General features: G+C 34.8%; 2 protein-coding genes across 3 annotated transcripts in view; one reads left to right on the top strand and one right to left on the bottom strand.

The window, feature by feature from the left end:
• Positions 1-25,035, bottom strand: part of LOC138138949 (uncharacterized) — a 48,631-nt gene that overhangs the window by 17,749 nt on the left and 5,847 nt on the right. The gene's annotated exons all lie outside the window — the stretch shown is intronic.
• On the top strand, positions 20,588-24,023 carry Shmt (serine hydroxymethyl transferase). Of its 2 annotated transcripts, none has more exons than XM_069059086.1 (6): positions 20,588-20,755; positions 21,165-21,394; positions 21,449-21,594; positions 21,641-21,771; positions 22,679-23,366; positions 23,422-24,023. In XM_069059086.1, the coding sequence occupies exons 1-6, from the start codon at positions 20,708-20,710 to the stop codon at positions 23,658-23,660; spliced, it is 1,482 nt and encodes a 493-aa protein (XP_068915187.1). In that variant the 5' UTR covers positions 20,588-20,707; the 3' UTR covers positions 23,661-24,023. The 2 variants fall into 2 exon arrangements, with proteins under 2 accessions (XP_068915187.1, XP_068915188.1); XM_069059087.1 differs by lacking the exon at positions 20,588-20,755 and adding an exon at positions 20,906-21,062.

Below are 25,035 nucleotides of genomic sequence, written 5' to 3'. Positions count from 1 at the left end.
CAAATAAAAATTCTTTTTTCCTAAGACCAACCACTCCACAAGAAGTGCATAGTTTAATACTGCAACTGGCAAACTCTAATACCAAAGACATCTATGATATATCTAGTAAGGTTCTGAAGATCAGTATCGATTTCATCTCTTATCCATTACACATTATAATCAATTCGTGTTTTGAGGAAGGGTATTTTCCCGAGCAACTGAAGAAAAGTAAAATCGTGCCAATTTTCAAAAAAGGAAATCAGGAAGAAGTGCAGAACTACAGGCCAATAGCAATTGTACCTGCATTGTCAAAAATCTTCGAATTAGCAATTAAAATTAGATTAACAGATTATTTCGATAAACAGGGTTTCTTCTCGGAAAGACAATATGGATACAGAAAAAGTAGATCCACCATAACAGCTCTACTGGAAGTAGTCAACAGGATAATACAAACATATGAAGATGGAAGCATTTTATCGGCTACATTTCTAGATTTGTCCAAAGCATTCGATTGCATAAATCATGAAATACTTTTAGAGAAACTTCAACATTACGGTGTAAGAAGTCAAGCTTTACAGCTCATCAGTAATTACCTACATGACCGCTCACAAGAAGTATTCTATAACTCCCAGACCTCTGGCAGTGTTATGCTTAATATCGGAGTTCCACAGGGGTCAATACTGGGTCCTCTACTATTCATCATCTATGCAAACGACTTTGAATCAAACATAACAACAGCAACTCCATATCTTTATGCAGATGATACCACCTTGGTATCTGTAAATTCCAATCCTGCCGCTGTAGAGACTCAATCTCAGCAAAGTTACAGTGAAGCAAAACAGTGGTTCTTAATGAATAAAATGACATTAAATGAAGAAAAAACTGCACAACTACATTTCACGTTGAAATCTTTCACATGCAACGATGCGACTAATCATGAAAAGTTTCTGGGCGTCGTCATAGATTCAAAATTAACATGGAATGAACACATAAGTGAAGTTGCAAATAAGCTCTCCAGACAAATATATTTATTCAGAAGTTTCAATCAAATCGTGTCAAATGAAACTTTAAAGTGTGTGTATTACGCTCACTTTCAGTCAATCATGAACTACGGTATCATTCTGTGGGGACATAGTAGTCGGTGTCAACGACTTTTTCGACTCCAAAAGAAAGTCATCCGGTTACTAGCCAGGGCAAAGAAAAGGGATTCCTGCAAACCGCTGTTCATACAACTGAAGATACTCTCTCTGTCTTCCTTGTACGTGTATAGGTGTCCAGAATATGTAGTGCAAAAAAGGTCGTCTGTTGATAGGGCACAGGATGTTCATCAGCATGATACCCGTCACAAAACAAACTTATACTTACCATGTCACAGACTTACAAAATCCATAAAGCACTTTGAGTATCTATCACCTAAATTTTATAACGCCATCGAAAGAACAGTAAGAGAGCAGCCAACCAAAGTATTTTTAGCGATTGTTAAAAATTTTCTAATAAACAACCCATTATATAATTACAATGAATTTTTTAGCATTAGTAAACATTTAACTTTATAAGTATGTAGTTAACAAAAATTAGTATTTTTATGGACGAAGTTAAACCTGTGTATTTATGGGTATTTTCTGAATAAAAATTATTATTATTATTATTATTATTAAATTAAATAATGACCGATTTTGAGAAAGCTGTAATTAACGCGTGCCAACTACTTTTCCCCAAAGCTATCAAACAGGAATGCAACTTTCATTATCGCCAATGTATTTATCGATGCATCCAACTAGTTGTAATGAAAACACAATATGATTCTGACCCAGATTTTCAACATAAAATTAGGCTAGTCATCGCCCTAGCTCTTGTTCTTGTTGAATATGTCACGAATGCCTTCGACATCCTAGATATTAGATAACGAAGATTTGTGTTAGTGTTATACTGACATTAAACCTCCAATAGAGTATTTCGAGCAAACGTGGATAGGAAAGATGGAAAGAAAAGAAAGACGGCCGCCAATGTATGAGCATTCCTTACTACTAGTACAGTTATGCTGTAGGGTAATATTTTCATGGTGACATGTCAACAACAATCAACAAATGAAGACAATATCTAACTTTATTCATAATTAATTCAAACAGACCGAACTAAAAACAACAATAATTACTTAAATAGACGGAACTCTGCCATAGTAAAAATGAACTGCACTTCGGAGCATCGGGCATCGGGTATTCGGGTATTCGGGTAGTACCAGTACGTCCGTAATGATGAGGGATGCGGGGCTATATTTCTTTGGCTCTGTAAACAAAAAGATAAATACGTTACGGAACTAATGTAGGTATCTGTCACAATAGTGTTAATGGTAATGTTAATGTTAGTGTTAGCCAGAATGTTAATCTTCAGAACATTGGTGAAACGTTCAACCGTTCACAATAATGGTGATGGTGATGTTAATGTTAGAAACGATGTTAAGAGATCCAGAAAATGTCTGGTTCTTTAACATCTTCGTTAACATCTACCAATCACCATCGAGAATTTCACGCACGCGCAGACGCAGTGACAGTTCACACCACGTTGACAGCTGTAAGAAAAACATTCCGTTAACATTATTGTGAACACTGGACTACTAACATCACCATTGCCGTCTCCATTAACATTATAACATTACCACTAACATTAACACTATTGTGACAGACCCATAACACTATGAGCACTTACCAGTTCATGGAAATACGCTAGCATCACTTTCATTTACAGTTGTAACCTTATTTAGATCCTGCCGTTGTTTGAATGTCTCTATGATTTCAGATACTTAAGTACCTGTCTTTTGATTTTTCCGGTATTAAGCTACAGGTCGACCAGAACAGCTTGGCTAGTGACGCAGTGGACTGAAATACTGAAATCTCTCCCACTAGCGGAGCGCATTTGTCTGTTGGGTCTCGAAGTGTTTAGATCGTGTACAAACGGGCGAAAATCAGCTTCAAGCTTCAAGTGAACAGCATGTCCGGGCTGTTTTGAGCAGATTTGCTTTGTTGAGTGTACCGTACCTACAACCATAGCCATATCCTTGTCTTACAGAGACTCGCTCGTTTCCTCTTGTGCGCATCTCACTCGCCAAGCTATTCTGCTCAAGCTGTAACTATTTAAAGTTTGTTCTGCTTCATTTAAGATGTTTTCCGGTAAAACACTATCATTCAAACTCATATTGCGAAATGTCTGTTTGTATAAACAACCAAATGTAACTATGACATCTGAACATATCATGCAAAGGCGATCAACTCAGGCTCGGTTGTAGAAAGCTTAGTTAACAGCTAACAACGCGTCAAGTCGGAAATCCACCCATTTGATTGGCTGATTCAAATCCAAATTTAAATATCCCCCAATCAGATCGCTTGACATTATGTTAACTTTAACAAGAACTTGACATCGCTTTATACAACCGGGCCTTAAATCTATTTTAAAACGAGTTTTTGGATTTAATTGTTTTAAATTCTCTCTAATTATTATTCTGAAACCGGTAAACTTTTGAACAAACCACGGATGTTATGATAGTCATAACATCGCTAGGTATGTTAATATGTATTTATAAAAATTAAACAAAAGTTTTTTCAAAAAAATCTTTAGTATCAAAGAAAATTCCAAGCAGTCATTTGTTTTCGAGTGATGACGTTATCGATACTTTTTTTAAATGTAAACCCCTATTTTTTTTCTTGATTCTGATAGCCGTTTTAATTGTCTAAATGACAGTATAAAAATGTTGTTATCTTACATAAGGAAATTTTTGAGAAAAAAAAATAATAAAGTTGGAAAAAATAAATTTTATAACGAACAAAAACAAGTCAAAAAACCAAGTAGGTAAATCAAACAGTTAAATGTTACTGTCAATTTCATTCGTACTATGGCGGCCAAAAAGTTTTAGCCGTCACTATCTTGACATTCACGTAAAGCTTGTTTGACACGATGCTAAATTTTGTAGAAAATTTGTTAGAAAATGAGAGAGACCCTCGATCAGGACCAATGACCGATCAGGATCATAGTCTGTCTTTGTCAGATCCTGTTGGTCCTCTCTCATTTTCTAACAAATTTTCTACAAAATTTAGCATCGTGTCATACAGCCTTAAAGTGTAAATAAACCTTTAGGACCCGTAACCCGACTTTCGATTCTTGTCATTTTAACACGCATATTGTTATTCTGCCAATCAATTTAAACTGTTTAAAGCTCAGATATTCCAAAAATCCGACATGAATGAACAAAATTAGAGCAGTCGTACATAGATACCGTGAGGTAAACGTTCTGTGTACAGAAAATGCCAAAATAATTTCGAGTTTTGAAATTTATCACCCAAAACAATTTTTATTTTTGAAATGACAGAAAATGACGGTTAAAATTTTTTGGCCGGCATAGTATGTGTTATTTGTTTTACAAAATGTTTTCGAAAATGACTCATTTAACAGAAACACAACGTATAGAAATTTTAATTTTGATTAGATGGTGGGATAATTTCTTCATAAACTTGCTTATTGTCAATAAGCTGGGGGATGGCAATTCGAACATTTAATTCCATAATTTTAAGTACTTACTAACACAGTTTTTGACTTGTTTTTGTTCGTTAAAAAATTTATTTTTTCCAACTTTATTTTTTTTTCTCAAAAATTTCCTTATGTAAAGTAACAAAATTTTTATATTGGCGTTTAGACAATTAAAAGGGCTATGAAAATCAAGAAAAAAAAATAGGGGGTTTCCATTTAAAAAACTATCGATGACGTCATAACTCGAAAAAGAAATGACTGCTTCTTGGAATTTTATTTTCTATTAAAATATGAATTTTTATTAAAATTGACCTGTCCAAAGATTTTTTTTTGAAAAAAAATTTGTTTAATTTTTAATGAATTTATTCTATACTTTTGCCGCTCACTGTATTATAAGCAACTTGCTCCAAATAATTAAATATACAGGGTGTTTGGTGTTTAAGGTAACAAACTTTTCTGACATGCACAGCAAGGTTAAATGAACAATTTTTTTTAGTGACATTTTTTTCAATTTGCTTTTTTATTATGCTGAACTAAACTGACTAAACTCTGTTTCCACTATTTGAGAGCCACTGTTCGTATCTGTAATTATTAATACCAAGCTAATAAAGATTTGTAAAGGAAAATGCCTTAGCTGCCGCCTTTATAATTTAGAAATCCGGTGGATCTCACACAGTAGTTCTTCAAATTGAAAAAATAATTACTAGAAAATTATAACACATACTAAACAATGTTACTAGAATAAAAGTTTTATTTTGTCTATTTCTTTATATACCCCCAAACACCCTGCATATTGAGCCGAATCTTCGAAATTATCCGCAAAACGTTCTATAAGTCTTGCATTTTATTCTTGTACTTCTTTTTATTATTATTTTGCTCATTATATCCTGCAAGCTCTTGATTAATCTTCATCTCTTGCAAGCTTTGCTCCTTAACAATAAAGGCCCAAAGAGATGGTTGTTTTGCTTGAAACTTGAAACTGTTTTCCCATGCTGCTGTGCCATCCCTCAACCACGTTGTTTGTCCATGGATGGTTCGTTCATAAAAATTCCATTAGGAATGCTCATACATTGGCGGCCGTCTTTCTTTTCTTTCCATCTTTCCTATCCACGTTTGCTCGAAATACTCTATTAGAGGTTTAATGTCAGTATAACACTAACACAAATCTTCGTTATCTAATATCTAGGATGTCGAAGGCATTCGTGACATATTCAACAATAACAAGAGCTAGGGCGATGAGTAGCCTAATTTTATGTTGAAAATCTGGGTCAGAATCATATTGTGTTTTCATTCCAACTGTAGTTGGATGCATCGATAAATACATTGGATCTACGTCAACTGGACGCGGTAAACTAGTCGCGCGAAAACTGGACGCCGCAACCTGGACGCGCGACAATTGGACGCATGCGACAATTGGACGCGACGAAAATTGGACTCGAGAGAATTATTATAATATGTAATAATTATAATAATTAATTAAAAATTATTATATCTGTGGAGCCCAGCAAGGAGATCCCTGCGGTCCCATGATTTTTAGTCTTGCCATTCAACCAATTATTTTATCTTTGGATTCTCAAATGAATATATGGTATTTAGATGATGGAACCTTAGCTGATTACCCAGAAGTAGTTTTATCCGACTTTAAGAAAGTTATAAATTTATCTCAGGAAATTGGCCTTGAATTAAACTTTAACAATTGCGAGATCTTTTGCTGTTCTGAAGACACAGATTTAAAAGTCATAAAGGAATTTCAAAATTTAGCACCAGGCATTAAAATCTGTGACCGAGAAAGTTTATCTCTTTTAGGCTCTCCAATCTTTGACCAAGGTTTCAAAAACACCGTCGAAAAAACTATAATTACAGTTGAAAATCTTTTAAACAAAGCTGAACTCCTTAACAGACACGTGGCTTATACTTTAATCAAAAACTGTCTTTTCATACCAAAATTTAATTTTTTATTAAGAACAACTCCATTTTGGAAATTTTCTAATTATGTTAATTCAATTGATTCTTCTTTAAAGTCTTGTTTAGAGAGAATACTTAATTTACGTTTAACTGATTTACAATGGCGTCAGTCCACTTTACCGATTAGATTTGGTGGTCTGGGAATTCGTCGCACTTCCGATATTTGCCTCCCTGCTTTCCTATCTTCAATTAATGGGGTTAAAAAGCTTGTTTCTTTATTACTAAACTCAAAGGATAATGAGCTTAATATTCACCATTATGATGAAGCTTTAGCAGTCTGGGGTGTAGCAAATGAGAACGAAATACCAACAATTCCACAATTTCAGAAGAATTGGGATAATATTAATATCAAAGGAATAATTGCCAATGACTTAATCTTTAATTCACCTAGAGACTTGGCTCGTTTTAAAGCTTTGCAATGCAGAGAATCAGGATCTTGGTTACATGCAATACCTTCTCCTAATATTGGTACTCTTTTAGATAACACTTCCTTCCAAGTTTGTATTGGTTTAAGATTGGGTTGTAATCTTTGTACACCTCATATTTGCAAATGCAATGCGAAAGTTGACGAAATTGGCGCCCACGGTCTAAGTTGTTTCAAAAGCAGTGGTAGATTTTCAAGACACACTGAAATTAATTCCATTATCAACCGGTCTTTAACTTCAATTCATGTGAATTCAACTTTAGAACCAAACGGACTGTCTCGGGATGACGGAAAACGCCCAGATGGGATGACTTTAGTACCTTGGATTAAAGGTCAACCTTTGGTTTGGGACGTTACTGTTGTAGATACACTTGCAGACAGTTACGTATTGAAATCATCTGAAGTCTCAGGTTGTGCCGCTGAAATGGCTTGCAAACGCAAACATAGCAAATATAGTTCAATCATTTCGTCAAACTACGTGTTTAAAGGATTAGCATTTGAAACCTTAGGCCCTTGGTGCAAAGAAGCCATCGATTTCATTAATGTCATCGGAAACCGACTTATCGCGGAATCAGGCGATTCAAAATCAAAGAAATTCCTTTTCGAGAGGATTTCCCTTGCAACGTGGAAACGCTGCAAGCATTCGGGGCACTTTTCCAGATTCCGCAATATTATCGGAAATTTTTGTATTATAAAACAAAAATGTTTATGTAATTATGTTATTAATATAAGCTCTTTTTATATAGAAAATAAAGTGAAACAAAAAATTAATTGTGCTATTACATATTAAAAATGTTCACACCCGTCAACAAAAGAAATGAAATAAAATAGAATAATAAGTAAATTTAAGTAATAAACCGAAATATTTACAAAGTACCGAAAGCCGAAAACCTGTAATTTTGTAGTATTTGAGCACCGGCTTAAATAATCTTACCGGCAACTGTTTTCTTATTTCCCTAATTGTTTCTTAAGAAAGGAACCACCCCACTGATAAGAATAATACCTACTCTGGACGGAAGGGTTAGATAGGTAAATATTACATCCCTAACAAGTATTATAAAATTCTAAAGAAAAAGAGAATGTTTCCTAAAAGCTGTAACATACCTAATATTATTGATACCCTTAATAAGGAATTTATGAAGTTAATTACTTCAAATAGTGTGAAATAATTTCAAAGCATGCCGCATGCGTCCACCGTCCAATTGTCGCACGCGTCCAACTGTCGCATGCGTCCAATTGTCGCGCGTCCAGGTTGCGGCGACCAGTTTTCGCGCGTCCTGTTTTCGGCGTCCAATTGACGTGACACGCCAATGTATTTATTGGCGATAATGAAAGTTGCATCCCTGTTTGATAGCTTTGGGGAAAAGTAGTTGGCACGCGTTAATTACAGCTTTCTCAAAATCGGTCATTATCAAATTTAAAGTAACGCTTAAGGTATAAGATTATATGGCCCTTTAAAAGTATTTGACCGGAGATAAACGTCCCTTTTGTCGCAATTGCAATAGGCGGTCAGCCCAACCATAAATCATGCTTCAAGCAATTCTCTGTTGTGAATTCCAGAGCCGGCCTCAAAACAAATGCGTACCGATAAAATTATATTTATTTATTAAATATACAATACTATTACAAATCATCTTTACTGTTTTCAAGACACAAAGTACTAAAGGGAATTTCGTTACAATCACAAAATTTACAATAAACATCAAAAACATGTTCTATCACAAATTTTTAATCCCTGCCCTGAACGAAGGAAAAGGGATGCAGCTGCACGAGCCGAGACAACCATCTCAACGCCAATATTGGTTTCCATTATTGGGATAATTTTAGTGCTGCCATATAATCTTATACCTTAAGCGTTACTTTACCTCGATCTTTTCCATTATCTTTCTAATGTGTTCAAATATTTTCACATAAGTACTTTTTCTCGTTTGTCCGGTATGTACCATTAATGTTGCCGTGGATGGTGCAAAGTTTGTAGAATAGTTTAGGAACGATTTTGAATGTGCCTTCCATAACCCTTCTTGGCTTTTGATCAGGAAATCTAAATTCCGCCTTGTAGCAAACATCAATATTTTGTCTATATCTTTCGAATCGAAGAGTAGACATTGTTCTGCTTTATCTGTTTTTGATACTTTTCCGTAACTATGACGTCTTCTAAACATTTCGGGATTGAAGGGCCAACGTGTTCTAAGCTTATATTACTGAGCGACGAACATGACATACTGGGTCCTTTGCTGAAGCTAGTGGACGCTCTGGAAAGCAACAAACGCGGAGGATCTTTGCTAGCTTTCGCTTGTTGTTTGATGGTGTTCATCATTTTTGTTACTTCAAAGTTTTGGGAATTACTTTCGTGATTGTGTGTCTGCTTCACACATAGGTCTCCTAGTTTATCAATAACTCGACTCTTGCACTTTTTTTTGTATTGTTCACACTTCCAGTATGTTGTACCGTCGGCGAACAATTTATTTTTGCCCTTCTGCCCGGCAATATATTCGTATTTGTATATTTTATCCATTTTAGAAAATTCTTCACTTTGTTTGACAGTAAAGTTTTAATAACACTCAAGTTGTTGAGTTGCTATATTAAACAAAATATAATATTGTTGTGCAAAATGACACATTATTATGACAAATTTGGATTATTACTTTTTATTAATTTTAATTTTTGAAATTATGTCGATTCCATCGATCATTATTATTGTTCTTTCGACTTATTGTTTTTCGACCTGTTGATTTTTCGACCTTTTGATCTTTTGACTTTTTGTTTTTCGACCTTTTATTTTTCGACTTTTTGATCTTTCGATTTATTGTTTTTCAACCATTTTGATTTCGATTTTTTTTTCTTAACATCATATTTGCACAACTTTCAAAATCAGACTATAAATTATTCTCAAGCGTGACCTGACCTGACTTGATTAGTTAGAGCGCTGCAAAGTACCTATCGACATTTGTATTAGACTTTTCGACTGACCAAATGTTTTACAGATTTTTATAAAATAACAAATGTCAAACTTTTTGACATACAGAGCTGCCAACCCGATAGGTTATATTTTCCCTATTATGATTACGATTATTTATTAGTCAATAAAAATTAAAAAAGAGATTTATCGGAAAAATAATATATGTAAGTAATTATTGTTGTTTTTAGTTTTCGTCTGTTTGAATTAATTATGAATAAAGTTAGATATTGTCTTCATTTGTTGATTGTTGTTGACATGACACCATGACAATATTACCCTACAGCATAACTGTACTAGTACAGTTATGACTCACCTACCATCCAACTTTTGTGAATGTAAACCAAGGCTTACTATACTGAGATTTATCGGAAAAATAATATATGTAGGAAATGTTTTTTTTACACTAAATTAAGGTAACTTTTTTTTTAAGCCTTTCTCCTTTCACCACTTGGCCTATCAGGTACCTTAGCGGTCGGCTTGTTTTTCTCTTTTCCTTATGTGGTGCGGCGGGGCTCCGGGATAAAAAAACGGGAATTGAAATTTGTGAATTGGAAATTTAATTTGGCAATTTATGTCAATTTGTGTCCGTTTGACAGTAGTATTTCTGACGCATAAGTGCAGTTTTTTAACCTAAACTCTAAAAGGCCGTTTCAAACTATAAAAATTTAATAAAATCTGACAGAACTTTTTCTGACAGTTCCCGTTTTTTTTTAAGCCAACCGTACTAAAATTTAACTGAAAAACTGACATATCTCATTATTGACGTTAGTAGTCGTGTGAAATCGAGAACATTAAATTATTTATCGAAAAGAAACTATTGACTGATAATGACATGAAATCTTTGTCGTTTTGTTCACTCGACACTCTCCCTCTGAGTCCAACCCTTGTGACAAATAACTGAACAATCGCCTTTTATTTTGGAAATACAACGTCGATCCTACACTCGACAACAACCGTCAGATTTAAATTGATTCTGGCGCCATTCAACGTTTTAAATTTTGTTTTACTACTCAAAATATTTCAGACGGGAAAATTGGGTTATTATACAGGGTGTCTCAAAATTCACCAATTCCGAATTCAGAGCGTGGCAGGGAAGGACCCAGTGGAGCTCGAAAAATACTTAGAAAAAAAAATTCGCTCTTCCTGAAGAAGATATAATATAAGCACTCTAATTTTGTTCAATACATAGCAGCCTTCATTTCCACAGTGACAGAATACTGTTCTAGTTATGTTTTTTACTCCAAAGTAAAGCTATTCTTCAAAAAATTATTTTACGATATTAATTTCCACAATCATCTACACCATAAAAGTAGTCTCATATGTGTAACTTTTTAACTCAGATTATTATGCCTAGTTTTCTTAGTCATTTTTCTATTTTCTATGCATTTTTTTTCAACAAAAACCACAGATTCAGTTGTTACGTCTGGCTCACATTTTTTAAGAAATCATGAAAAAAAAGTAGTTTTCCTTATTTTTGGCATAAAAATCTGGCTCACATTTTTAAAAAGGGCTATAAAAAAAGGTTGTTTCCATAAAAAATGATGTTTTAATAGATAAAATGGGACTAAAAACAGGTCATTTTCTTAATTTTTTGTGTTTTTGAAAAGACCTCAACGGGCTGTTTTTCAAACTCAACAAACTTCAACGACTAAAACTTGAAAATCGACTCATTTTTCTAAAAAATTTATGTTTTTGGGAAAATCTGAGTTAGAAAAAGGGCTTAAAAATAAGGGTGAAAAGTCAAATTCAACGTTGTTTTTGATGTTTTGATAAAAGTACCGGTTTTTGTTGAAAAAAATGCATAGAAAATAGGAAAATAACTAAGAAAACTAGGCATAATAATCTGAGTTAAAAAGTTACACATATTAGACTACTCATAAATAACAATAAACACTGAACTTTTCAGCCCATATTTGAAGAAAACGCAGTTCAAAGAGTGCACCTTCAGACCAATGTATTTTTAATTGTCGGGGGAGTGACGATTTTTTTTTAATTTCCATATTTGGACTACTGAAGTGATCCCCTACAACGCTCTGAATTCGGATTTCGCGAATTTTGAGACACCCTGTATGGTTCATTGTTGATGTCAGGATTGTTAAAAACCTACGTTAAAAACACATTTTTTTTTTGTTTCTTTTCGGAGAAGTCCTGCTATCAACGACACACATCAGTTGCAGGGTTTCAGGATATTTCTCAATTTTAAAGTTTGTGCAACATAACATACCTACACAAATCTGTAATAAACCGATTTAATCAACGATCATTATCGATAACGAAATGTGCAAGGCATTATCACACTTCCGTCCATGTACTCGTACCTGTGATATTAGCACACATCGTATAGAGGTGTCCCAAAATCACCTATAAATTTAATAAACCGCTATCCTCGCATAGGAGAACTTTTTTTGCGCCGAGTTGAAAACCATTGGAGTCTCGACATTACTGTATTCACATTTTCCTCTTAGATTGTTGTAAAAAATCCGCCATTACGAACTCTTCCGATGATTTTGGGACACCTGTATACGCAATATTTATTTATCTCTTTGATTTTATCAGCATGCACTTTACACACAGGTACTTTAAACTTTGATTAATTTATTTTGCATCGAAAACGGGATTATGAAATACGAGTAGCATATGATAAAAAAAATTTCGTCAAAATTGTCAATAAAAACAAAACTCACTATCTTAGGCAAATTCGTGCAATTTTTATGCAAATACCTGTTATCACTTGTCCATCACAAAGTGCGATTTAAGCATATAACGGGTAATTATTAAAATTTTCACTTAAGAGTTGGCTATGGATCATTCTTTGTTTTCCGTTGCACCTTAGACACTGACAAGTTTGACATTTCAATAAATGTTTTTTCTCTTAATTTGGTTATGTTTCAATTGTACTGACTGACATTTGTCGTTCGTTCTTGCGTGTGCGTAAAGTAACAGAAAAAATAAAAACTCGTTCAAAGCCAACTCCAAGTGAAAATTTTAATAGTCACCCGTTATTTTTATGGTCTAAAGTAAAAATCATCTTGACAAAATTGTAAAATTGTAAAACACACATTGTTACAATTTAGTATTTGATAAAATTCCTACTCAATGACAGTCTAATAACATTTTAAATAAGAAATGTTTTGACTGGATGGCATTTTTATTTGATCATTTATGGTAATAGTCCAGTCAATATAAACATTCGACCTTGCAAAAGGTCATGTAGTTCTGATTTTTTAATATGTTCTTTGGACCTCAGCCAAGAGTAAAAAACCAAATTTGCAACTTCGAAAGACTTGTGCGCGCTGCGTGGTAGCCGAAGAACAGCAAAATTTTCGCACTATTCTCAGTTTTTGCTCAATATCTCGTAAGATATGAGTCTAACAGAAAAAGTTGAAGTTATCTTTTTTAAATTAGATTAAATTCACTTCAGTTTGAGGCCTAATCAAACTTTGTGCGTCCAGCAGTTTCCGAGATACAGCTCTTCAAAAATTGGGTATTTTTTCCAAGAAGTGAATTTTTTTTGTTTATTTCTCTTTTTTTATTAAATATCGTAAAAAATACTCGCCCCATTAGAAAAATCAAGGGCAATGAACTTGAAGCGTATTTATTTAGCTTTAAACTGAGATCTGATGGGCAGCTGCAGGTCCAATGCTTCTCTAAAAAGTGGCATATAACCAAAAACCTCGAAAAAGGGAATTTGGGAAAAATAAATGAAAACAAGTTTTCAGCGCATCAAACATCACGTATAGAGCCTAAACCGATAAAATAAGTTATTTTAACGTAATTTAGTATGTGTGGTTAACAACTTGAAGGGAGCTTGTGAAGTCGGTAGAGAAATACTGCCCTCAGCGCCAGACTTGTTCTGGTTCTGATTGTATGGAAAATCATCGAACACCCCAAGTATGCTCGTTTGGAACGGGTTCATGGAGCAGGTGACAAGTGGTCTTGATTTTGATCGACCAAGAATTATCTTGCTCTCATTCATTGGCGCGCTTTAATTTGAGCTCCGGCGGGTAGGTACATGTCCTGGCATATACAAATATGTTTATCATGAACTTGTTTTCATTTATTTTTCCCAAATTCCATCTTTCGAGGTTTTCGGTTATATGCCACTTTTTAGAGAAGCATTGGACCTGCAGCTGCCCGTCAGATCGCAATTTAAAGCTAAATAAATACACTTCAAGTTCATTGCCCATGACTTTTCTCATGGGGCGAGTATTTTTGACGATATTTAATAAAATAAGAGACGTAAATTAAAAAAATTCACTTCTTGGAAAAAATACCCAATTTTTGAAGAGCTCTATCTCGGAAACTGCTGCATGCACAAAGTTCGCTTGGGCCTCAAACTGTAGTTTAAAAAAGGTAACTTCAACTTTTTCTGTGAGACTCATATCTTAGGAGATATTGAGCAAAAACTGAAAGTAGTGCAAAAATTTTGCTGTTCTTTGGCTACCACGCAGCGCGCACAAGTCTTTCGAAGTTGCAAATTTGGTGTTTTACTCTTGGCTGAGATCCAAACAACATATTAAAAAATCAGAACTACATGACCTTTTGCAAGGTCGGACCCTTTTTTATGTTTATATTGACTGGACTATAATGGATGATTCAAAATGATTGTGGATAAGTGTGGGGGTGGAGTACAGTTGACATTTGTATGACATTTCATAAGCGTGCATTTGATTTTTTTTATACCATTGCATATTGATTTGACAATTTTTAAAATTACGCGACTATGAATTGTCAAAGAAATGTCAACTCTATCCTACCCACACAGTTGCCACATAAATTTTCGTACATAGATGCCATACTTATCCACAATGATTTTGATTTGATTTACTACGATACAATTTTGATTGGAAATTTAAAAAGAAGCTGAAAGTACATTAATCATTAAATAAAAATTCTTACCAAAATACAGGTCAACGATCAATAATGGATGCAGGTTCCTCAATGAGTTTTCTATTGTGTTGTCACCGTTAGAAATCAGAATAATAAATCAAATACTTGGAACGTGCTTTGCCAAAATTAATTTTGGAGGTTGCCCATTTAGGATTCAGAAAAATTTACCTAATTACGTGATTAATTAGAATAAAATAAAAAATTAATCAAAATGTATCTTTGGAATATTCTGACGAAACGTCCAATGCTTTCATTTAAAAAAAAAGGTTGAATTTTTGTTGAAGTATATGTATTAACTATTAATGTTAGCAAATTTCAGACTAAGAGAACTGAAGTTTTTGTCAAGTTGAAAGTCAAAATTAGAAACAAATTTTTCATCGTATAAAATAAAAAATTGATCACCCGTATAGTTAGAAAAGTAACAAAATAAAGTAGAAGAGGAAATGGTAGAAACACAAAATAGTAACGGTAACATAATTTAGTTTTTTAGAAAAAAAATGTGCAAGTGAGAGGGAAAGAAGATTTCAAACTTCATTAGAAAGGTTTTGGAAAATTCAAAGGAAAGTAGAACAATTCTTAGATTTAGAAAATCAACAGAATTGCAGGTGCATGGCACAACATGCAACAACAAAAAATTATGTACATTCGGTCTGGTCCTAACAAAAAGCTAATCTTAAACATTCAAAATTATTGTGGAAAACAAAAACAGTAAAGTACGAGTACATAAAAGAAATTCGAGAAAATTTGAAAAGCTATCGCGATTGGCTAAAGTAACCAATTTAGAATCTTACAGGCTGAATGGTCCTTTTGGTCAAGTAGGGGGTGCTAAAGTGGGGTGTTCGGAAAAAATCAAAACGAACGCGGAGGCGGAACGATTCTATAACGGAACTCTTTCGGGGTTTGATCTCCAAAGTAGCTGGAGGTACCGACAGCAGTCTTTTTTGCATCTAATGCCCGGCCCAATAACTAAAAGTCCAGATCAATCAAGCTAGAAAGTAACCAATCACATTACATGATTTTTGTATTAATCGGAGAGTTAACCCAATAAAATTGTTTTCAGAAACCGGGCCTAAATGTTATAAAATTACAAGGAAAATTATTTCTCCAATTCTTCTACTTTATTTATAGTCAAGATTTAATTATTCAATCAGTATTAGGTACATTCTTTTCTTGCACCAAAGTAAAGTAAATTATTATAACAAAAACTATTGTTATCAAAATCTTTCACTTAATTGGTTTTAAATTCTTTATCGCGGATTTTCTTGCATTTATCTATATGGGGAAACGCATCCCCGCCAAGGCAACTTATTCTAAAATAGTTTTAAAACATTTTCATTCATTATTCATTCCTTGGAGCCCTCGCTGTCGGGGAGATTCCGTCAGTGTCCACCGCTCTCTCAATTACCTGTGGTCCGACGCAGTGCACAAAATGAAGCCACGCCACATATTAGGTGGATATGGGCCGTTGACAAAACAACCGGCACGTGAAAAGAGATCCTTACAAGTCTGATGACCTTTCCTTTCCTTTTTACAATTCATTATACAATACCAGCGTGACCGAGAGGTTTCATGGATATCGCGTGGGGTTCAATTGATCAGGAGAGACAATTCAAATCTTAACAGAATCACATAGTTCGCATCTCAAATTCTTATATTGTTGTTCATGTTCAAATGCATTTATTTATTCAGCTTAGTCACTTTGCTATTAGTCAGAATTCAATTCACGGGCCGCAAGTCAATTGTCATTCACTCAAAACTTTAATCCACTTCCACCAAAAGCCACCTAGGTATTAAATTCACTCATTCATTTATTCTTTTTGTTGGGATCAAACACCACCAAACACGATTACTTATTAAATAAAGTTTAAGTGAGGTGTATTCAATCGTTTTAACTCTTCCAACGGTACGGTCTCTCGTAGAATTAGATAAAGCATAAGTAATACAACATAACGTAGGATCAATAAATATTTCTTCTCTCATAATTTTTTGTTTCGTATTTTTCCGCCAAAATATAATTCGAGGGAAAGTCCATGACCTGAATTGATCAAAAATGAGAAACATTGTGACCAGGATGACCCCGGAAAGTCGAAACATTGCAATATTTGGACGGAAAATGATCGTTGACAAATAGATATACAGTGTGGAAACTTTAACTGGAATAAAATTCATAACTTGGACATTGGCGGTTTTTGTAAAAAATCCCGAAACAGGTCGATTTTTGTTTTTCCTTGCCCACATTTTGGTGCATATGGTTTTTGCATATCAACTCCCGGAAGTGCGCAACCACCCCAAACTTTTTTTTTCAAATGGAAGGGTACGCAAGTGACACTTTGTTTGAAAGCTCACTTTACAAGGAATGCAACGCACTATTTGTTCCCTGAATATTTTCAAAGCCTACGTGCTAAAATAGTTATTTTTATATTAAGTGCGCAAAGCAAAGGTTTTTTGAGCTTGAGAATGTTAGGTTTTTTGTCGAGACCGTTAGGTCGAGACAAAAAATACATTCGAAAGCTCAAAAAACCGACTTTGCGTACGTAATATAAACAACTTTTTTTCTACAATTGCACAGCTTTAAACAGCAACTTTATTATTAAAAAATATTGAATTCATAAAAAAGGCAGCATTTTAAGTTATCGTTGCACGGGTTTTCGTTCCCGTAGTTACTAATGTAAATAAAAATTGAAAATAAATCTGTCATCTGAATAAGTGTCGCTCTCCAAGTGTTTTCTATAAATTCTGTGAAAATGAACGTTAGCAGACTCATGGAAGACTCCAGTGATTCTGAATATGATGTAGAAGCAGTAGCTAATGAAGCGATTGCGAATATTTTGCCGAAGAAGTCAAGACCGCAGTATGAAAAAGCTTACACGATTTCCGGGTTGGGTGTGACTCTAAAAAAATTAGTAACACAACAGAAAACGTTCTGTTAGCATATTTAGAGAAAAAGTCGAAGATTTTGGAGCCGTCAACATTGTGGTCCCTTTTTTTGATGTTAAAGGCAACTCTAAATATGAAAGAAAATATTGATGTTCACTCGAATCGGAAATTATAGCGGGAAGTAATTTTTCTGCTTGTAACTTTAATTTTCATATATCAAAATAAAGTATGTTGACTTGTAATTGCCTGTTATAATTGTTTCAATAAAATTATCTTCTTAGTTTATTCTGAATTTTAGAAATCTCAGAAATTTTTCGCAGTGCGCAAAAATTTTTTTTAACGGTGAAAAAAAAATTTTTCTCCCTACCGGTTAGAAATGTAAGCTGTGGATACCTCATTTGAGGTGAGAAAATTCAACTTTCTCGCTAAGGTAAGAAAGTTAATCATGAAATGTTTATGGTAAAACTGTATCAAAATACAAATGTCAAAAGTGTCAAAAGTGAAATAAGTTATTGATAAATGAAAGCCAATTCAATGAAGTAAGTTGGTAGGTCAATCATATAATCTGGAAAATAAACAGATAAGCTAGGTAGGTAGATTACTTTACCCTGTTTATATCAAATTTTCGAACAAACCTCAAATCTTCAAATGCGATGACAAGTTAATTAAACAAATAACACAGCCTACTATTCAATTCTCAAAATTTTCGTTTTAATCACGAATATAACCATCTTTTTTGACTTTTTTCAACAAAGTTGTGCCGGTAGGGAAAAAAATTGTATTCAAACCTTGTTAAGAAAGTGTCCTTGCAGACCTTAGGCACTTACAAACCTCGTCTACGACTCGGTTTATAATCTTTGCCTGCGGTCTGCAAGAAACCACTTTCTTACCTTGGTTTGAAATATACTATTTTTTAACGGTGAAAAAGACGCATGTTTTGCGCACTGAAATTAATGCGTAAACACCCGTTTTTTGATCAATTGTAGAAAAAATAAAAACCAGTTTTATAAGTTGAATTCTATTTAATGCAACAAATGCTCAAAATGGGCAACGTTTTTTTCTTGGCAAATTGCAAATCGATAGTAACATGCATCCCTTACGTTTCGTAACATTTCCGGTGTGATTTGCCTAATTCCATGTCAAATACATTGCTTACGGTCTTCAATACCGTTCGGTTTTAGGCATGAAATTAGGCAAATCACACCGGAAATGCTGTAAAACGTAAGGGATGCATGTTACTATCGATTTGCAATTGGCCAAGAAACAAACGGTGTCCATTTTCAACGTTTGTTGCATTTTTTTTTATTTTTAGGATGTAGGATTTGAAAATATTCAAGAAACAAATAGGGCGTTGTATTCTTTGCGAAGTGTGCTTTCAAACGAGGTGTCACTTGGCATACCCGTCCATTTGAAAAAAAAAAGTTAGAGCTGGTTGCGAACTTCCGGGAGCAGATATGGAAAAACCATATGCGCCAAAATATAGGCAGGAAGAAAAAAAAATCGACCTGTTTCGGGATTTTTTACAAAAATCATCTATGTCCAAGTTATGAATTTTATTCCAGTTAAAGTTTCCACACTGTATCTATAACACGTGAATCGTTTCATAAGTCTGACGACACTGTTCCTTTTTTTTTTTCACTTCTCTGTGTTACTCTGAACCAAGAGGTTCTATGAGGATATTTCCGAAGGGATAAATTTAAAAAAGGTAGACAATTCAAATCGCATCTCTAAATTTAGTTTAAATTTGTTTGCTGTTTAAGGATTTATTTAGTTCATTTATTCGTTTATTTATCAGTCAAATTTCATTTGACTTAGGGCCGGTTGCACCAACGCCAGTTAAAGTTAACTGTGGATTAAAATGCTTCATTACTTTAGTTACCTATTCTTATAACAATGTTTTCGTATATTTTAATCTGTAGTTAAATTTAACTCACGTTGGTGCAACCGGCCCTTACATAAAAAATCCGCCAAAAATTATTTATTAAATTCGCTGTTATTTTATTTTTAAATAAACCAAACTTCACCAAGACACTTTTTCTGGTTAAAACAAATTTAAGTGAAGTGTGTTCAATCATTTCATTTAAAAAACCCTTCCAACGGTGCAGCCTCTCGAAGAACCTGAATTAAACAACAGAAAAAAACAACGTAGGATCAATAGGTTTTTATTTTTTCGCAAGTTTTGTTTGGTTTTTTCGTATCATCCGAGGAGAGGACCACAGGCGCAACATTACAATATCAAATTCATAGAACAAAGAAATTTGATGAATTTCGGAACTTGATTAATCTTGTGTAGTCACTAATGCTGACAAATAATGAAAATTCTCGTTTATCTATTGTCAACAGTTTTATAAAATATATGGTTAAATTCTAGAGCAAAGAGTTTCTACAATGATTGAAAACCCGACATTTGTTATACATATCTACTGTAAATATGTTCTAGCTCGATGTTTATCAAAAGGACTCACTTATAATTAAACAACAAAAGTATCATTTTCTTCCTAAGTATGAACCTTCTCGACATACCTACTGAAAGCATGACTCGATAAACACTTTTACCGAAATTATTTATGTATAAAGAAACAAAACAAGTAGGTACACTTAACTATGTATTTGATAATTCCTAATTAATTAAGGTAGAATATCTTCGACGAGTTTTTTGCATCGTGTCACTAACCATGCCAATAAACTTCATAGTTTGCACAAATCGTTACCACCATAAAAGGTATGCGCTAAGAAATACCTGCCGGATTTATGTCATTACTGAGCAATAACGCAGCAATACAGCATTGCAGTATTAATCATTCTGTTTTCTCAGAAAATCACGTTTCGCGAATACTCGAATGAAATAAAATTATTGCACATGAAATATTTTAAGTATGGCAATTTCGTCACGAAAGATTCAGATCGGCTCTGATTAACATTGAGTAATTAGTGATAAAATCGGGCGAATTCTAATATATCAGCGGCCTCTTGCCATTATCTTCACCCTGAGGTCGTCTAGCGATCAGAATAGTAAACTGAATCTTTCTTTTTTCTTGTCTTCGCGGAGTCGTAAAGACCGAATCTTAGTTCTTGTGCACCGGTTCAAATCCACAATGTTTTCCCGCGCTTTTATAACCGCCAACCACCTGTTGAACAGCCGGGTATGTTTTACATTATTTTGCAATTCTATTTAAAAATACGTCTTCAAATTGGTCAAGAACGGACAAACAAGAGTGTTTTTGTATTAAGCAACCAATAGCGTCACAAAATTGGTCTCTACGTGGTCATGATGACCCCAAACGTACTCTCGATAAAAAAAGGTTATCTTGGTCCTTTTTTTGAAAGTAGTCAGTCAAGACTGTTAAGAGACTCACGATCAATTGTTACCATTCATTTCAAGAAGTGTACTTGTTTGGTGCTGACCAATTTAACAGAGTATAACACAATCAATTTCCATTCGCTTTTTGTGTACGTGTGGAGGTTATAAATTCATAACCTTTCTTTTAAGTGCTTTAAAAATTGTCAACAATTTAAAATATGCGTGTTTTGGCTAAAATTATCAATTTACAGAATCTCCAACGGGTCTCGTTTTCGCAACTGAAAAAAATGAGTCAAAAGGTCATCCACTCAAATTTGTGGGAGTCTGATCCTGAACTATTTTGCCTCATTAAAGATGAAAAAAAGAGACAGTTGACAGGACTGGAAATGATAGCCTCGGAAAACTTTACATCTCTACCAGTATTACAATGTTTGAGTACTTGCTTGCACAATAAGTATTCTGAAGGGTTGCCAGGTCAAAGGTATGTCACCTTCTAAGAACATCTGTTCAGGTCTCACCTTCGTCAAACATGCAGGTATTATGGAGGTAATCAATTCATCGACAAAATAGAACGTTTGGCACAGAAACGGGCCCTAGAAGCTTACAACCTCAAACCAGAAGAATGGGGCGTCAATGTCCAACCATACTCCGGCTCGCCAGCAAATTTCGCCGTTTACACGGGTGAGTACCAAAAAGTTGTCAGATTGTTTAATGAGTGTCTGAGCAGCTCTGGTAGAGCCCCACGGGCGCATCATGGGTCTGGACTTGCCAGATGGGGGCCACTTGACACACGGATTCTTCACTGGTGCCAAGAAAATATCAGCAACGTCGATGTTTTTCGAGTCCATGCCATACAAGGTAACCATAAAAATACTCGTCTTATTTCGTTACAAGAAAAAATATTTACAAATAAATTGGTATAATGAAAAATTATTATTTTACACTTATATAATTTTTCCATTGAAGCTGTGGTATCCAGGAATAACTAGACAAAAAATTAACCAAAAACGATTATCAGATATTAATCTAGGTCTAGATTAAATGCATCATGTTTTTATTAAAACATGTGCCGACAGATAATGGCCACTGCAAGATAATCACAATTTGTTCTAAAAATATCACAAGTGGTGTAATCTTTTCTAGTTCTAATGTTGTCACATAATGCAGGCTAATAAATAATAAACGTGATAACATCTATTTACTCAAGATCGATACTGAAGAGCAAATATTAGTTTTTAAATACTGCAATTTGAGCAGTTTTTAAAATTAAAAACAGCACTTTCAATTGTCTATATATAGTACACCGAACTCAACTGGTAATGTCACAAAAGTTGAGTTTGATGTACTTTCTAATAATTCACACATATTACGAAAAAATGTTTACATAATATCAGATAAGCATTAATCTTAAATACTGCTACAAGAAAATGAAAATACTTGAACGTTTGTTTGCAGTTTTTTGAGAAAGAGATACCTAACATAAATTTTTTTTAATTAATTGTGTGCAAACATCGAATGTATGTTTTTGGCAGTTGCGCTTACAAAGAGTTTTGAAAACAGAAAATCTAAGTAACCTATTTTACGCTGTTAGATGGTAAATGACGCTTGACTGTTGGACCCTCAAAGATAAAATTTTCTGCTATAATTCATTTGACTGGTGGAATAGAGAGGTCCGAGAGATTCCTGGAGGTATTTTAATCGTTCGTGCGTCTGACGGGTACTTAGAAATCAAAGAAAAAAAAACATATAAAAACACTTTTATTAGGTCAACCCCGAGAGCGGCCTCATCGATTACGAGCAACTAGCCAAGACGGCGCGCCTCTTCCGCCCCAAGGTGATAATAGCCGGCGTTAGCTGCTACTCCAGAGCCCTCGACTACAAGCGCTTCCGGGAGATATGCGACGACGTCGGGGCTTACCTCATGTCGGACATGGCCCACATCTCCGGCCTGGTGTCGGCGGGAGTGACTCCGAGTCCGTTCGAACACAGCGACGTAGTCACCACCACGACGCACAAGAGCCTCCGCGGCCCCAGAGCCGGGGTCATCTTCTTCCGGAAAGGGGTGCGTTCTTGCAACGCCAAGGGTGAACCGGTCATGTACGACCTCGAGTCGAAAATAAACCAGGCGGTCTTCCCCGGCCTCCAGGGGGGTCCGCACAATAACGCCATCGCTGCGATCGCCACCACCATGAAGCAAGCCAAAACGCCAGAGTTCGTCGAGTACCAGAAGCAGATCGTGGCGAATGCGAGGCAGTTGTGCAAGGGGTTGCAAGAGAAAGGGTACAAAATCGCTACAGGGGGCACGGACGTGCATATGCTATTGGTAGATCTGAGGAACGTACAAATCACGGGAGCCAAGGCGGAGTACATATTAGAGGAGATTTCGATTGCGTGCAACAAGAATACGGTCCCGGGGGATAAGAGCGCGTTAAATCCGTCGGGAATTAGATTAGGTAAGATTGAGTTGCGAGTTGTGAGGGACTGTTTTAATTGATCTTGGACGTGAAGGTACTCCGGCGTTGACCACGAGAGGACTGGTGGAGAAAGATATGGACGTCGTTGTCGATTTTATCGATAAGGCTTTGAAGTTGTCGAAGGAAATTAGCACCAAATCTGGGCCCAAACTTTTGGATTACAAGAACACAATAACATCGGATTCGGAAATTAAGAAAAAAGTTGCCGACTTAAGAGCCGAAGTGGAAGCCTTCAGCTGCAACTTCCCACTACCGGGATATCCGGACTATTAATCGATTGTTTTTCTGTTTTTATTGGAACTTACAAAATTACGTTGTACGTGTACATATTTTAAACTGATTTTTTATACAAATTATTATCAAACCTTTTATAATAAAGGATCAACGACAGAATTAAAAGTCGATCAAAAATTTTACCTGCATTCAGAGAAAATGTCGTTCCTCTAACGTCTAACTAGTCATAAATGACTTAGCGCCACAAAAAGAAACATTTTGTCATAAATGATAATAACATCCTGTTGGTTTTACAATTATATGAACTGATTATTTAAACCAAGCTTTATACGGTATTATTGCATAATAAATGTGGAAATTGACTTCATTTCTAAGTGCACGAAAGTTACTTTCCAATCAGTTAATACCTATTTTTATTACGACCCAAAAAAAAAACCTCCAAGTAGGAACATTTGCCATAGCAACAGCGGTCTCGATAGACGTGCTTGAAAGCAAATCAAGGTGTCGTTGCGCGTACCTATAATAGTACATATTCGTTGATTCAAAATGATTGTGTCCAAGTATGGCAACTATGTACGAAAATTTATGTGGCAACGGTGTGGATGAGGTAGAGTTGTCATTTGTATGACATTTCATAAGCGTGCATTTAATTTTTTTGATATCATTACACATTGATTTGACAGTTTTCAAAATTGCGCGACTATGAACTGTCAAAGAAATATCAACTCTACCCTACCCACACAGTTTCCACATAAATTTTCGTACATAGTTGCCATACTTGGCCACAATCATTTTGAATCACCCAATACTTCCTACTATTCCAAAGTACGTGTATCAAATATGGTCATGACATTACGCGCAGTTCTTTACATCATAATATGGTCAAATACCGAGCAATCAACAATTATTTAGATCCAAGAAGGTTATGGCCCTTGGTTATGACATTCTGGCCGTATGTCTGAAATCCATAGAAGTATTTCTGGTTGCATATACCCGTTTCAATGTAAATTTAGAAATTTTTGCCGAAACTCGGCCAAACAGGCAACAACATTCTTCGGTATTGAAAACACCATTATGAATCTTTTATGTTCTAAAGTAAAAACCATTTTTGCTTTAAAATTAGATTCATGGTGACAGTTGTTTGAAGTTTATTAGCTGAGATACGACAAATCTGACACTGTCAAAGTCATAGCCGCCCCTTATCTAAGTAATTTATTGTTGATCGCACCGTATAACCTGCACTAGCCCACGAAATAATCCCGTTTTAAATATTTTTCTGATTCAATCTTGCATCACAATAATTTTTCCTATGACAAACAGGTGTGTGTCTGAAGACAACAAACTGTTACTCGTCTTGTTCTCATCTTTTTATGATACGTGAGACCACAGAAGTCTTTTACAGTGAAGTACCCTG

Source organism: Tenebrio molitor, chromosome 9, assembly GCF_963966145.1.
Source record: "Tenebrio molitor chromosome 9, icTenMoli1.1, whole genome shotgun sequence".
Classification (NCBI taxonomy): domain Eukaryota; kingdom Metazoa; phylum Arthropoda; class Insecta; order Coleoptera; family Tenebrionidae; genus Tenebrio; species Tenebrio molitor.
This window is presented reverse-complemented; position numbering and strand designations above follow the sequence as displayed.